At 37.3% G+C, this 16,699-nt stretch overlaps 1 protein-coding gene across 2 annotated transcripts in view; it reads right to left on the bottom strand.

Annotated features, from left to right (window-relative positions):
• Nucleotides 1–16,699, bottom strand: part of TTC39C (tetratricopeptide repeat domain 39C) — a 39,440-nt gene that overhangs the window by 3,436 nt on the left and 19,305 nt on the right. For both annotated transcript variants that reach the window (XM_040547887.1, XM_040547888.1), the window contains 8 exons: nucleotides 16,265–16,433; nucleotides 9,852–9,945; nucleotides 8,862–8,969; nucleotides 8,257–8,366; nucleotides 7,426–7,549; nucleotides 4,777–4,874; nucleotides 3,760–3,864; nucleotides 241–279 (listed from right to left, as the gene is read on the bottom strand). In XM_040547887.1, coding sequence (XP_040403821.1) covers nucleotides 241–279; nucleotides 3,760–3,864; nucleotides 4,777–4,874; nucleotides 7,426–7,549; nucleotides 8,257–8,366; nucleotides 8,862–8,969; nucleotides 9,852–9,945; nucleotides 16,265–16,433 — 847 coding nt within the window. The remainder of the gene's footprint in view (nucleotides 1–240; nucleotides 280–3,759; nucleotides 3,865–4,776; nucleotides 4,875–7,425; nucleotides 7,550–8,256; nucleotides 8,367–8,861; nucleotides 8,970–9,851; nucleotides 9,946–16,264; nucleotides 16,434–16,699) is intronic.

Here is a 16,699-nt window from a genome sequence, read left to right as displayed (position 1 = left end):
ACTAGGCAAAGTCCTAACACTCCAGCAGAGGTCACTAACGTGGACTCTGTACCATGACTGACCTATCAATACATATCTACATAACATAAATGTGCATCATATAAAAATGTGTACCTACATGTTAGCGCTGCAGATTACAGGTGAGGGACACTGACACACCCACAAAACAAACAAACACAATACAACCTCTCAAATACCCTTCTCTCAGAAAGATAAGTTTGAAAGTGTCTTAGTTTTTACCTTGGCTTGGAGAAGTAAGGTTTTGCCTCTTGGCACAGTCTACAAAAAGACAGATACTGCATTAGAAATGCATCGCAAATGTTACAGAAAGTATCTCAAGTATACAGCCTGGTCAGTCCAGAATAGCATCTCTACCTTGAAAACAAGGTATCAAGCAGACGAAAACCCCTCAGGTTAGGTAGGAAACCAGAAATACTATGAGGCAGTCAAGTCAAGTATTACATATTTCAAGTCTTTAACAAAGGAAGGAGCAATTGCAGCTTCACATGGATGTTGCTGCTGACGTTGGTGAGCTACGTCAGTGCACAGGGAGACTAGTGACTCATGACTAATTGACCTATAGAGTAATTTTTGATTCTTAATTGAAGTTTAAGCCATTTATTTACAAAATTTGTTTTTTTAAGGAACTAAAAGTTTTCAGAAATCTCATTTTCAAACTCCAAAGAAAAGATGTATGTATTTGCAGATTAATATTTACTACAAAAAGTTCACATTTTATTCCTAAAAAAGGTACTGTAGAAGTACTACAAATAAATAATGAATTGCTTGATAAGAGACAGAAAAAATTAGTTTTCTTACTCAATTATACCCAAATATGGTCTTATGTATTTACATTGGTTAAATTACATTCACGGCATATAAGAACAAAAAAAAAATCTTACTCTTGATGTAACCATACTAAAATCTCAAAGAATTTGATTCTAACCAAGTTAAAAATTAACGAAGATGATTCAGATTGCATGACGGGTCAAACATGTAATTATGAGTCATTTTAAAGGAATGTATATTTAACAAAAGCATGCTTTTTATACTAACATGCATATTCTTCAATATGCTTAGCCTCTCTGGTAAAGGTGAGTAATAAAATCCTATTCCCTTCTCTTTCTTGAACATTACAGAGCTCTCAAATATGACTTGCATGGTACCTCAAGCTAGTAAATGCAGTCTTCTAAAAATAGCATCCACTCACCTCTAATTCCAGCTTTTTCTTTTTCCCACCCCATGCCACTTTATTCAAGTCAAGCAACATTTGCCTCCTTATTATCCACGTGCCAAGAGAAGTAGTTTCCTTTCAGATACTAAGTGCCACCACAGCTTCTCAGTAGCAGCTACAAGCCAAGGCTTGTTCAGCCCTCAAACACACAAAATGAAGTATGTTTGGTTTCTGTGTGCATGTTTCACATATAAGGCAAGGACAGAAGGAGTGCTCCTAAATTTGCAGAGCTTTGAGATAACCTCACTACCCACCACACTTCTACCTAGCACCAGTTGCAACATTTTTCTTTTTTTTTTTTTTTTGAGACACTTAACATAATCAAATTTAAACATTAAAAAAAAAAAAGCAGCAGGAACATTACTGAACTCAGACTTCCCTACCAGGCTTCAAAGACGAGTTCTATGTCATACGGCATCACAGTTTTCAAAAAGAGTATTATTTGTATTATTTTTTAAAGCATTTTCTCTAGTTTTGTCCTTCATTGTGATAGTCCTTCTTTATTGAAAGACTTTCTTTTCCTTTCCTCTTCAAGGGAAAGGTTCAGCTCAGATAATTAAGTAAGGTAAGACTAAAAACAACCTAACCCAGAATCTTAAGAACATGAGACACTATCAACCCCATGACTTTATAAAACTACATACAATGAGGTGGGGGTTAAAGCTCGTTCCCTGTAACCACTTCCCCTAACTTGCAATCTGATTCAGGAGGTACTACATAAAGCAGCATAAACTCCCAAGTAATGAGGATACATTTGAGGAAGGAAACAGCACAGTGAGTGGTGAAGTTGCACGACTTTAGGAAACTTGGAGCTCCCCAGGAGGCAGAGTATAGGCAAAGACCTGAGCAATCAAATGTATTCATCAACCAAGTATGAAAATCAGGTGATTGCTTTCTTCATTCAGAACAACAAAAGCCTTATTTCACATCAGAGTGAAAGCCAAAGTGTCAAGCACATACAGCTTTCCAGGAATTTAAACGACTAAAATCACTTTCCTTATATATCACAAAATAGTACGATGGTATGCATGCCCCTAGTTGAGTTAGCTTTGAGGACGCAGGAGCAGGGGGTCTGGGGGGAGCTGCTGCCCGTGGGGAACCTGTATTCCAGCAGTTTGCTCCTGGGGGATGGACCCCGTGGTACGGAGCCATGTGGGAGCAGTTTGAAGAGCTGCTGCCTGTGGGCAGCCCCCGCAGGCTCAGTTCGGGAAGGACGGCATCCCGTGGGAGGGACCCCACGGGGAGCAGGGGCAGAGAGTGACTGTGAGGGAGCGGCGGAGACGAAGTGTCAGGGACTGACCACAGCCCCCAGTCCCCATTCCCCTGTGCCGCTCAGGGGGAGGAGGTGGAAGAGGGTGGGTGGGAGGGTGGGATGTGTTTTTAGTTGGCTTTGTTTCTCACAGCTGTAGTCTGCTAGTCATAGGCAATCAATTAAATTAGTCTCCCTGTGCTGGGTCTGTTTTGCCCATGACGATAATCATTGAGTGTTCTCCCTGTCCTTATCTCAATCCTTGAGCCCTTTCCATCGTATGTTCTCCCTCATTTCCTTTGAGGAGGGGGAGTGAGAGAGTGACTGTGGTGGAGTTCAGCTGCCCAGCTGGGCAAAACCACCACAGAGATTATGAAGACATTTGTCCAGGAGTGGGCATAAATATTCCCAACATGAAAAGACTTGACAAATGCCATATCGTTCACAGTATAAGTTTGATTCAAGAATATGGAGATACTTCAGGAAAACACCCGCTTCTATTTGGAGAAAAAAATTATTACAGGTAATCTTTGAACTTGAACAGTATCCAAGAGAAAATTAAATATGCAAGAACAGGATCTTAGACATTCACCTAGGAAATGTAATTTCACTAATTATTATTTGCAAACAAATCCCTACCTATCCAAGGCGTTTTTACCAGGCCTCTGCTGTCACCAACAGCAGGAACACAGGGCAAGTGCAGGGAGAGAGGGTTCTCTGCATCCTCAGGGGCGATGCAAGTATTTCTATACCCCAGTACTTACATATGCTGTTGCTGTAAGTGATGTATGAAAAAAAAAAAGGGTATCATGGCATGACCAGAGGGGTGAAAAGAAAATAAAGTGTTTTTTACAAGTCTTTGTAGCGCTTTTCAGTGAAAAGTACTAAATAACAAAGTATAGTGCTTTGTTCATCAAAACTCTTGCTTCAGTGCTTGCTGTCCATAAACATCTCAGCTATAGAAATGCAGATGGTTTGCAAACATTTATTTTAATCCTGAAGTAAGACATCACTTAATGTCAGGAATGTAGCAACTCCCCTGAACAATTCCAGCCAGTCTCAGACTCTGGTACATACGAATAAAACCCAGTAACAAAGTATGTCATTGCAGTGTTACCAACAGATGCATTAAGCACCTCAGAACGTCCTTACAGAAGCTCTTAACACTGAAATAAAAACGCTGCTACCTAAATCACATTACATTTCTTAGTAAAATAAATAAATAAATCTCTACAGTAGATATTTAAGAGTTTAAAAAAATAAATTATACTATTACCTCTGGATTGTCTAATAGAAGACAGCCAAGTTCATAGCAAGCATATGGCTGGATGTATAAGTTGTTCTGACGGCACAGCTCATCTTTAGCAGCTCGCTGAAAAAACTATACAAAGAAAAAGATTGCAATAACATTAAAATAGACTGTTTGCTCGGTTAAAAATCCAGAAGTACCTGTCAACTTCAAGCACTAGAAATTAGCCCAGAGCTAAAATAAGTTTAAATTTCCAATGGTAGAGATTCTTTAAGCAAGGACACAGAGGTTTTCACTAACACTATTACATCAAGGTAAAAATCATTTGTTTGTATTTTTACCAAGCAATGTATTAACTGAGTCAAAATTTTTCCAACTTTATATTGAAAACTATTAGGCCTAACAAGGAAATTTAATTTTGAAGAGTAAGTGCATTGATTACTTAAACTATGCTTGAGAAAAACAGAAAACATACATTTAAAACCAGCATCAGCTCCCAGGTTCCTTATGTGAATTGTATTCCATTTGGGGGAGTGAAGAAAAAAAAGTTCTGCCTACAGAGATGTGGAGCGTGCCTACAGTCTAGAGCAATGGCAAAATTATTTTTTGGTACGTGCTAATAATTAGAGCTCTCAGTGTCTAATAGCTCTAGAGCAGTATATCTATGCCTTCAAAAGGTCAGCCTTCATTTTTTTTTTTTTAAGTTGAATTTTCTTTGTCGGATGGAGTAAACCCAGAAGCAGAAGAACTTTTCCATTCTTCTACCCAGCTTCCCCTTAACTCTTCCTCTACAAGCCACGTTAGCTTCCGTGTTTGCTCGACATTAGCCAATTATTTTTTACAACAGATACCATAACGAAGCCACACTAAATTACAAGATTTGAAAAGAACCCAACCTATTCTGTTGGGATTCATAGGGATTCATACAACAGATGGACCGATAGCACTGAAAATTAGTGGCTTAACACTCTCAACTATATTTACTGTTTAATATAATAGTTCATAAAACAGGATTAATGGTATAATTATCATTTAACAACTTACCTGAACAGCATCTTCAGAATTTCCCAAGCATTTGTGTATGGCACCAAGAAGCAAATTCCTCAAACCAACAGCTGATGAATCATCAACATCCTGACAAGCTTAATGAAAAGATTTCAATAAACAAATAAGATGGATTGAAATCCTTCCTTAGACAAGAACTGCGATCTATGGTGACTTTTAGTCTAACAGTTCAATTTAACTAGAAAAAGGAGATGCTAATAACAATCTACATCAGAGTAGTTTGGTTTCTTTAAAATACAACCCATTTTGTGTCAGTCTCTTCAAGCAATCTGTCACTTATGGTAATAATTCCTAACAGGAACGAATTGGCCCTCTGCAGTAGTGGGTGTGCTCTTTTCAATGGAAGAGAATACATTTCTCTACTTGTCCTTGAAGTATTCACTAGAAAGTTAAAGTTCATAAACAATCAACTCCTCCTGGTGTTAATAGGCAACCGGGTTGTTCCAGATATTGAAAGAAAAATATATAGTCCAAGTTACAAGGATAACAGCAAAAAAAAAAAAAAAACCTCAACCAAGCAGTCCAGACAAAGCTGATTTGTTCTTAACTGAAGCCAAGTGACGGACACAGAAATCTGTACTGGACTTAAAATCCCAGACTAGGGTACTTTGGCATCACACTTCCCAGTGCTGATGAGCAGATAAGGTTAATTTGCCAGACCTCTGATGGTCTACAATCTAGGGACAGACTGTGCCTTCAGCTGCATAGTGCTGTTCTCAATGAATCATGATGTACGTAACCATCTCTAGATGAGTCAGGCTCCATTTTGATCACGCCTATTAGTAACAGCTCAGAACAGCTCTGTTAAGCCAAGACTAGTTCCATGAAGAACCATTTGCACTTGTCTGCACCATCGCTTCCGGAGACTACAGTAACAGGGGTGTCTGCAGGATTTTTCAAGTCTTCAAAAGGAGCTAGGGTCTAGGAGCAGTAGGGCTCCTTTAACTTCACATTCTGCTTCATCTAACAAATTCTGATGGATTTAAACCAGGTCTGCAGTCACAAAACGGTTTATCCGCATCACAAATAAACCACCTATGATTAATTAAGGATTGGCTGCATAAAGTATTTGGACACTACACAACACATAATTCTGGCAGCTCTCATTTTTATTGAAAGTCTAAAGTTACGTGGCATTTTACTTATGAAGATACACATGGGTTCAACTTAATTCCTACAAACCAGAGCTTTATTATGTCAACTTCCAGCCCCAAGGAAAAGCCTGGAAACTCCCTCCAGCATAGTAAACCCCGCTTTGTCCATGAGAAGAAGCAGCAAACAAAAAGAAAAATCCTTTATCAGCTCATCATTCTTGAGATACACATAAGGCATGGCAACATTTTCACTGTGCAGAAAATCTTGAACCAAGGATCACTGATGCAGACATATCTGTCAGTGTCAAGCCTTACAAGAAGTTCGTCACTGAATTTTAATCCATATTGCTACTTCACATTAAAATGTGCACCACCAGATGGAAGCTTAAAGGAAAAAATCTATGTTGCTTTTGAATATGCAGGACAGGAGTAAATGCCATTTGCAATCTATAAGGTTGATTGTTCTACAGGCAAATTACAAAAAAAAAAATACTGGAATCTATTTTTATACAAGTAAATCTCATTTTAAAACCTTCACCATTGTCTTTTGAGACTACAAAACTAGGGATCTGAATGCAACCCACTGCCACCATACAATTTAAATGGACAAATTACCTTAAATTTTAAAAAAATGAGAAAAGAACAAAACCACAACTAGTCCTGAAAAAAAAAAAAAGAAAAAAGAAAAGAAAAAAACAACTAGTCCTGACCCTAGTTTTCTAGCTTTATGTAAAAATCATGTACGACCCCCAAAATCTCACAATTACAGAACCAAAGAAATCTGAGTGGCAGACTTTATTTTTAATTTTCTGAAGGAGTGGAGTATAACTGGAAACTGCAGGATGCAAAAAAGACTGATGTGTGGATGGAGGGAAGGGTAGTAAATAGTTCTTGGTAAACACTGCTACCATAATTACACATAATTTTTTTTAGACAGATCTCATCCAAAGACATCTGGAGACTGAGAAAGAGGCAAGAGCAGAACACCTTTCACCACTAAGATTCTGCTCCCAGCAGCCAACATAAAAAGAAACCTCACCACATCATGGATAGCCTCACAAGCTACATATTCCCTCTTAGAAGAAAATTAACATGCAGAAATAAATTAGTGGTTTTATTTTTTAATTTTATAGTTAGGTTTAAATGAGTTCAATTTTGTCTGCTGACTTTGAACATTAACTACCACACTACTGTTTCACTTTGAGCAATTATTTATGTTTGTTCTTAATGATCCTGAAGGTCTCTTCCAGCCCAGATAATTCTATGATTCTAATGGGCATACATAACTGATTAGAAACCCAACTATATGCAACAGTTGAAAAAAAAAAGTTTCCAAAAGAAACTATACAAATGGTAAAAATGAAGCGTTAAGCTGAATCTTAATGGGTCCTTATTCCACTGCTACTCGAACTGTTTTGCTATCACATATGCATGCTGGTTTAAATTTTCATGCTACAACAGTCAGCCAGTCTGCACAAAAGAAGAAAATTGTATACCTCATTTAAAACAAATAGATCAAGGACCCATATTATACCTTGGCTCATATGCTGTAAGTTGGAGAGGGAACAGTTTGGAAGTGCTTTCCATAAGTACAATACTTCAATGGAAGCCAGGACACAGAGCTCTTTGGTTGGCATTTGTTTTCTAAATCTTTCTGCCTGCAAATTGGGAAGAAAGAAAAAAGAGGGAAGATCTGTCATCTGTACTTTTACAGCAAGCATAATATTCACAAACAATATATCACCAACAGTAATTGTTTCATGAAAACACCCAACAATTTTAATAAAACGTCATTGTAGATTAAAGACTAAGAATGAAAATCAAAATCTTTCAATTACAGGACTTACATATTGACCAAAATTAAAGCTTCTTTATCCTAGACGTGTTTTTTTCTATTTCACAATCTCAAGAACATACTGACTGGATGTTGATCCAGCAACATCTGCAAGATCATAGGTTGGGTGATACTTCTTAGACAAGTCTGGGCTAGGCTAGACTTGTCTACTTCCAAGACTTCCCTAGCTGTCAAAAAGAACTAAGGCTTTGACAAAAAAGACAAGATAAAAAAGGAGAAAGAAAAGCAAAGCCAGAGAGAAAAATCACCAAAACAACTACGGTATTGTGTATTTGTCTCTTTAATAATTACTTGAGTTGAAAAGTGAATAGCTAATTAACATCTCGTTTGCCGACTCCTTAAAATATGTGACACTATTGTTTTTCCACCCGAATCCTTCCCAATAAGTTGACAAAAGCAACACAGGAGAAAGCAGATATTCATTCAATAATAAATACTGGTAAATAATGCAACACAATTATCAGGTGTATCTACTGTACTGAAACAAGTTAGCCTTTGCTAAACACAAACCTTTTTCACTGAAAATTGTTCAATCTGATTGTTTTTTCTTTTGAAAAGCTTCTGAACTTCCTTGAACACATCCTGAGCACCACTGACATCACCAGTGGCTCCTTGACACACTATAATGACACAGAAGCAAAAATGTGTTAATACTTCTCTGATATGAAACAGGAAAAAAAGATCAAATATCATTAAGTTGGGGGGGGGGGGGGGGGGGGGACACACACACTTCTGCAAAGGACCTAGAGTGGGACTTGAACACAATCCCAGCTCTCCCAGGTATCCTTCTGTGATCATTAACAAGCCAGCATTTCTTTTTTCGTATCCATTAAAGGACTAATACCACCCAAACTCTAATGATTTATTACCTAAATCTTTGCAATACATTTTCACTGTAGTGATAGGTCATATCATAATTATAGCTGGAGGACAAGGGCATATGCACATGCATTAATAAATGACATAAAATCACATAAGTGAAGTCTGACAGATAGCTGCACAAGCAGCTGGCAGTGTGGAACACACTAGGTGCACTAGTCAACTCTCCCGAAACAAAACAGTGCCGTATCACATCGCTGATTTAATCACTTACCCGCATCACTGAAAATACTCACCTGCTGTTAAATAAGCATAATAGCACTGCGACCACCTGGATTCATTTTTAAGCCTTTCAAAGGACTCAAATGCATCTTTGAAATTCATCTCTATCATGCTGCACCAACCTAAAAATTAGACCAATTTAACATGAGAGCACAGTAATTCAAACATGGTATAAACAAATATTACTGAAACATAAAATTTGCTTATGAGAGCTGGAGCTAGCTTAACAATTGCACCAATAACTGGAAAAGTTAAAACCAAAACTAAACAATCATTTTAAAATCTCGTTCAAGTTAACTGGAAAATATTGAATTATAGGTGTGATACAAGACGATGAATCCATTTCATATCAATAGCAAATCTATACAGACACCAAAAGCTCCTTTTTTTTTTAAAATAAAAATAAAAAGGCTGTTTTGTAGAATGCTAATGTTTACAAAGTTACCACCTGCTCCTCTTATTCCTCCTGACTATGACAAGATACCTATACCAGACACATTTAAAGCTTGACTCAACATATTTTCTCTACTCTAAAGACTTCTATGCAAACTAAAAACAAAGAATTAAACTTTGTTGTTGTTGTTGTTGTTCATTTTCTTACATCAGTAGCATGAAATGAAATATAGGTCTTGCAATCTATGAAGCTCCATTAGACCTATTAGTTTTTGGCACAGAAACAGTGCTTCCACTGACAAAGCAGATGAATTCATTGCTTATTTTAATGAACCTTCTGTAGGTGCACAGTTCGCTTCTGATTCTATAGTCTATTCTATGATTTTTGCGTCACTTATAATTTTAAGGTTTTCTGCAAATATAAGCTAATTGTTGAATGCTACTCCCCTAAACAAGATGTCAAGATTATCATCAACATAATCCAACCAAGACAAAGGCCAGTATTCCAAAACCTTTTGATAATCCTGATAAAAATAATCCAGTTTCTTTATTGAAGTTACTAATCAAAACTTGAAAGTGATATATTTATAGCATAAAAATATCTGATTTACCTATTTCATATAAGCAGACATGTTGAATCTCCCTTTGGTCTGTTGCAAGTTCCAAAGCAGTATGAAATGAAGTCAAGGCACTATTGATTTGACACTAACAAAGGCAAAAGGAAAAGAAAAAAAAAAGTCAGATGTCTACAGTTATAAAAATCATATTATCCAACAGATTTTAAAAGAACACATTCAATTTTCTACATAAACATACAGTGGAAAAAAAAAAAGGTTGTCATACTGATTGCAGGTTTGATTAAATGAGAGGCAAAACATCCTAGTGAGAGGAAAAACTCAAAGCTGATTTGATTCTAGATTTTAAAAGAACTAAACGTCACCACAGAGCTATGAGTTTGAAGAAGAAGGGATCATACTCATTCATATACCAGATCCACATTGCAAGTCCTTTGACAAGCTTCCTTCCTCTCTTTAGATCTGATCACTTTTGAATGTGAGTATGGGCAAATTATGGCAAAGCCTTTATTTACAATGATAAGCACACATCTTAAAGAGGTCCTTTAGTTAATGGATTTTTCCCACTTATTTCAAACTAACAACATGAAATATAATACAATAGGCAAATAGAAAGACAAAAAGGAAGTATCACTAATATAAAGCAACTCGGATTTATATTTAAATGAAACCTTAGATGAGAAAACAAAGCGTTTACTTGGAAGGTAATAATCATCAATTTCACCATGTACAAAAAAAAATTAAAACATACAGTATGGAACCTGCCTTCAAAAAGTCAAATATAGAGAGAAAAAAAAAAATGGGGCAGGGCCAGGATATCGGAGGAGTTTAATAGTGTAATAATGATCACCAACAAGTTACATTCCTCAGCCTTCCAGATCAGTCGCTGCATTCCTTCTATCTGCTATTGAATCCAAGAAGGTGCTGATAGTTTTGTAACAACTAGAAGGATAGTTCTTCTGACTGCACTTATCTCTAGTTTTCCCAGAGACTTCTCTGTACCAATCATCATAATGGCTTGAGGCCTTTAGGAAGATGCAAATTAACATTTAGCTCATTTTATGCTCATTTACTCTACATATATATGCCGTGTATCTCTCCCAATGTGGCCTACAGTTTTTTTTAAGGGGGTTCCTATATTCATTCTTACATACAGCTATAGCAATTCTGTATTAAAAAATCCTTAGACCACTCACTACTGCCTGCAAATGTCTACAAAACTGTACAAGCAAATGTCTACAAAAGATATTTGCCTCTGAACAAGAAAAATGTCTACAACACTGTAAAAGAAATCCAAAACTCCTGCAAAAATTTGTAGTGTTGTATCTTAAGGCATGCCACTGCTTCCTGCCCTGCCCCCTGCTCCCCATCCCAACTCTAAATCTAGATTGATTTTATTAGATTTCTTTCTTTGTTTGATCAGGGAAAGCTATTTTAGTTGCTAAGGAACGACAACTTCACCATAGATCATATACACTGCATCAAGACAGCACAAAGCAAAGGCAACCATAGCTGTAACAATATAAACACTGCATACTTCAAAAACAAAGCAATGATGAAACAAAGATGCTTGTTGGCATGATAGAAGAATACAACCCACCTGTCTTTCTGGTTTTAGTATATTTGTCCTTAAAATTTCCAGGGAGCCTGAGCAATATACAGATTGTTCAGTTTTGTAGCAGCACGTTCTCCTCGTTATACGTTAATGAAAAATACCAACGTTGCATCAGCCCAACATGACTGGCTGGAAACTAAGTACTATGAGCTCAGTCTTACAGAATGGGGAAAAATAGATAAATTAGATAAATAGATAAAAAGGGGGCTTAAAACTTGATCTTTGGCACGAAGACGTTTCAAAATTCAGTAAAATTTCATTTTGAAAACTTCTGAGAAAAAAAGAAAAAGTCTACATATTTAGTTCTCTGGGAAGATATTTCACTTTCTAAAAACGTAAAAAAAAAAAAACTAACTAAAAATATTGTAAGATATAAATAATTTATTTGCAGGGCTTGTTATTCCACACAATAACTAAGGATAATTACATCATTTTCTGCAATCTGATACACCAACATAGGGCAACACGTGAAACACTGAACAACTAATAATATGAGCATTCAACTAAATGGATTTGCAACCTCCTACAATCCATTTCTCGGTCCAGTTCTCAAAGTGTTTTCTACGTAAGTTTTCCATAAGCATCGAGCTCAGTAAATAAGCTCCTGGGATACTCCTCAGTAAAGTTTCAATTGTCTCCAGAGATTGTGACAACATGCTAGGATATGAATTTCTACTCTTACTAGAAAGAATACTACTACTCTTAGTATTCTTTAAATAAATTCATTACCATCTACTTACTGTTTTAGAGAGTAAACGGTAAGAATTATACAGACAGAAGAGTCAGCAAGTAGAACATCAAGGCTGACTGGTTTTGTTTGCTTTGGTTTTTAAGCTCTCATTATCATACACACTTGTAATTCCTTAAAGGGTCATCACTCATGCTTCTCTTGGACAAAGACAAAAGAAAAGATTAATCCATAAAACTTGTAATATATAGAACTACATAACCACGAAGAGGATTATTAAAGCTCATGTGAGTACGATAATCTTTCATTTCTTGACTTCAAATTACAGAAAACAACCATCTACAGAGCTTAAAGAGCCAAGAAAGCTTCCTGAACCAACAGAGGTTCATATATTTTATAGCCTTGAACAAATAATGACAGAGGCTAGCACAATTTCTGAAAATAAACCTTGACAATACATAAAATCCTGCAGATTAAACACACCTGAGTATACCACTGGTGTTTTGCCAGTCAGCTGGAGTATTTGGCACTTTTTATCCAGCCTCGTAACATGCATCTACACCAACTGAACTCTACAGATCAAGCCTCAGAACATGAGATTTTTTTGGCCCAGCCCTAAAGGCTAGGTGTTTACATATACAGACCCAGAGTGTGTTGCCAGACAGAGGAGCCATCTTGCCCCTCTCCATATGAAGCCACGGTTTTTGGTGGTGGTGGTTTTTAAAAACTATTTCAGATAGGGGTTATTTGTCCCCCATTTAGAAAAGCAGATAAAGATTTTTAAAACTTGTTGCTGGTTAGGTAAAAGATAAAGTAATACTGCACGCTAAAGGGCAGAAATACGCCAGATTCAGAACACCACCTCTTACTTTGCCCTTTCACACGCTAGGCCTACACCCATCCCTCCTAACTTTCTGGTGCACTTTGATTGCAGCTTTCCCAGTCCACCCTCCTCCTTTCCCTCACTCATTCATTTCATAGTGTCCAAATGCCTTCTGACTTCAATTCTCAAAAATATGAGTCTGGGGAAAAAAACACTTTGTCTGCATTTATAGTACTTATAAAGCTACATTTAAAAAAAAACAAACTCGGTTAAACATTTACTAATACTTATGCATGCTCTTTGGAGCACAAACCATTATAGACTCACATGCTTTACGTGTCTTTGCTTCTTGCTAGACCATCTTCATTCACGGTTTTCTCCTGTTGGATTGTTCTGACTGGCAGCGTCCAGTCTGGCATTACTGCTTCTGCCTTTTGAAGTTTCCCTGCCTACAGTGAACAATGCTGAAGCGTGCTTACTGTTTCTTTCTCTGGGGAAGAATTTAATTTTAATTTTGTTTTATTCTGGGGAATACACATACATTTACATATAGAATCACCATATAGCTTGGGTTCGAAGAGACCTTAAAGATCATCTAATTCCAGCCCCCTGCCATGGGCAGGGACACTTCCCACCAGACCAGGTTGCCCAAGGCTCCATCCAGCCTGGCCTTGAACACCTCCAGGGATGGGGCATCCACAGCTTCTCTGGGCAGCCTGTTCCAGTGCCTCACCACCCTCTGAGTAAAGAATTTTTTGACTTATATCCAACCTAAATCTCCCCTTTTTTAGTTTAAAGCCATTCCCCCTTGTCCTATCACTCCACTCCCTGACAAAGAGTCCCTTCCCCAGCTTTCCTGTAGGCCCCCTTCAGGTACTGGAAGGCCGCTATAAGGTCTCACCAGAGTCTTCTCCAGGCTGAACAACCCCATCTCCCTCAGCTTGTCTTCATTGGAGAGGATTGTTCCAGCCCAGGTGTAGGACCTTGCACTTGGCCTTGTTGAACCGCTTGGGCCCACCTCTCCAGCCTGCAAGGTCCCTGTGGATGGCATTCAATCTCTACAACTTATATGTATATATGTAAATACATGCACGCACACAGACTAATGGAAGACAAATATACCACCAGCTGAAAATTACAAAAAATGTACATTTTGTAGGATCAAAAGCTATTAAAAAAGTATCTGATGGCCTGAGTGCTAGTAGGGTCTAACCCAAACCCTACAGTGACCGTTCCCAATTCTTGTTTTCAGAACATACAAGTTCTTCTGTATAAGAACATATGAGCTTTTCATCTGTGTACAATTAAATTTTATCACAGAACTGTTAAAAAACACCAGATGTTAAATGCTGCAAAATATACCTTGAACTGCAGCTGGTATACTTTGCATGTTAAACAGGATAAAGCAGAGACTTTCAAATTACTGTAAACCATCTCAAAATAGTATTCCTATGTGAGGTGGAAGGAATTTAAACCTACCTGCCTATCAACAAATTCAAGGACAGCTATGTAAGTGCTTCCCAGCCTTTGTAGGAGCACCCAGTAACGTACCTGCCTTCACTATTATGGCAACAATATTTGAGCAAATAAAACTTGTACCTTCTTAACAGAGCTTGAGATATTTAAGTAAAGCATTTACTCAGAGCAAAGTTTCAGCAGGGAAAAAGAAAAGTTGTTGATTGGAAATCTTTCATGCAAACAAAAAAGGGGCATTTTATTTCCTGTTAGCAACCAGTAAGCATTCTGCTGACTAAGGTATGGCTACATAGCCTACTGCATTGCATTCTGCCTGCCTAAGCCAACTAACTTTGTTAACGCTGGCACGTGGCCTCCAGCACAAACTATTTCACTTGGAATTAAACTTGGGTGTCTATAAACAACACCATTTTATACACAAATACTCTAAAATAACAGGTAAAGAATTCTACTTTGAAGCAAAATTGACACTCATCCAAAATCTATCCTCTGTATTTACACACAGAAATCTGTACTCATGTTATTAACAAGTACGTTTACTACTTTGCCCTAACTTGTCCTGGAATTCAGAAGAATCATGTTGTAGTTGTAGAATTTTATTCCCCACTACATTAAATATCAGAGGAGGGAAAAAAGAAAAAAAAAAAAAAGAAAAAGGAAAGGAGTTCCATATATGAAGTCATATTCTGGCAATCAACATACTTACATTTTCTATAGCAATTGTACTCATTGTATAGGTATTCCTAACAAACCCAAATTTTTCCAAACAAATGGAATATACATGATTGAACAAAGACCATTAAAATATTTCCCACCCAGTAAACAGCAACACTTCCCAGACTGACAGCTTGCTTGTGACAGCATAATTCTGTTGCTTCCGGAAAGACAAAGCTATCAAACCACAACACAACACACAGTTAAACCACATACAAGAAAATGCCTACAAAATCTTATGGGCCACAGAAGACTGCCCCTCTGTTCTGTTACTGCTGCTGCCACCCTTCAAAATACTAAGCTGCATTTGTGAGAATTAACTGCAAACTAGCAAAAAATGGACCACCAACATCAAGATCTGGATTAGTTCTTAACTATGATATTGAGACAAACATTCTGGTTTCATATTTTTTTGCTGGGTGTTCTTGACAACATAAATGCCTTAGAAATATCCTGGTCAGATAAATGCAGAAGCTGAGTTGTTCAAAGTACTCATCGCCATCTTGGATTATCAGAGATTCTTGAAGAACAATTCAGCTAAAAACCACAAGGCTGCTGCAGTGTTTCAAGAATACCACTCTGCAACAGTATTCAGAAACACATTTCCAAGGAATACATTCTGCTTGGGTCACAGCTCACCATAGCAACAGAAAACATCCTGTTTTGTCCTCTTAAAAGCAAAAGCAATTATTCATGGGAAATTATTGAAGATGATTAGCTGTGTGTGAACAATGTATAAAATGAAAAGCGGAAGATAAATGCCATGTGCTCAGCAGATAATACTCAGATTTCAGCTTGACAAGCAAAACTGAAATAGCTATTTATACCACAAGAAGCTCATGAGTGACCAGAAGCAGTTTCTTATAGCATGGAGTTATAAATGCATCAAGCAGAAGAAAAACACATTTTGAAGTGCTATTAATTCCGATAGAAGTAGTGGAAGAGCTGATTTGGTATGTGAACTTGCAACTAGGAAGAAGTTGATCCTTTCTTCTTTCTTATCTTTCAATATGTCTACATCTTTAGTCAAGATTTATTGACGCTCGCACAGTTCATTCACACCAGAAAAACATCAGATACCAAGGGGAGATGGGTGGGGAAAAATCAGTCAGAAGAACAGAAACATGCAATACCTCTAATCGCTGTATCCTTCCCTTGAAGAACATGAACAGAGAAGAATTTGGATAAGCAGATTCTTTTTTTGCAAGAATCTCTTTTGCCTCTTTCAATCCTGCCTTGTTATCGCTGCCGTCAAGAGCAAAAAAGGGGCGAACAACTGTGTGGTACCACAACAAAGCTAATCTAAAAGAAACAAGAGCAAAAATGATTACAGCGCGAACAGACACGTCAGTACAATGTTCTACGTAGGCAAATTTTTAAATGATCCTGGAAGACAAAGGATATGAATCTTTTCTTATATAACCTGACATTAGAACAAACATACTACTATTACCATACACCACTGTGTTCCTAAACTGCACCTGAACATACGTTACCCAAGCATCACCCAAAGGCAGAGTAACCATCAAGCTCACAGTATCAAAGCACCATACCAATTGAGTCTTCAC

The sequence above is a fragment of the Cygnus olor genome, chromosome 2, assembly GCF_009769625.2.
Source record: "Cygnus olor isolate bCygOlo1 chromosome 2, bCygOlo1.pri.v2, whole genome shotgun sequence".
NCBI classification, from domain to species: domain Eukaryota; kingdom Metazoa; phylum Chordata; class Aves; order Anseriformes; family Anatidae; genus Cygnus; species Cygnus olor.
The sequence above is the reverse complement of the archived record's forward strand: the minus strand, read 5'-3'. Positions and strand labels throughout refer to the sequence as shown.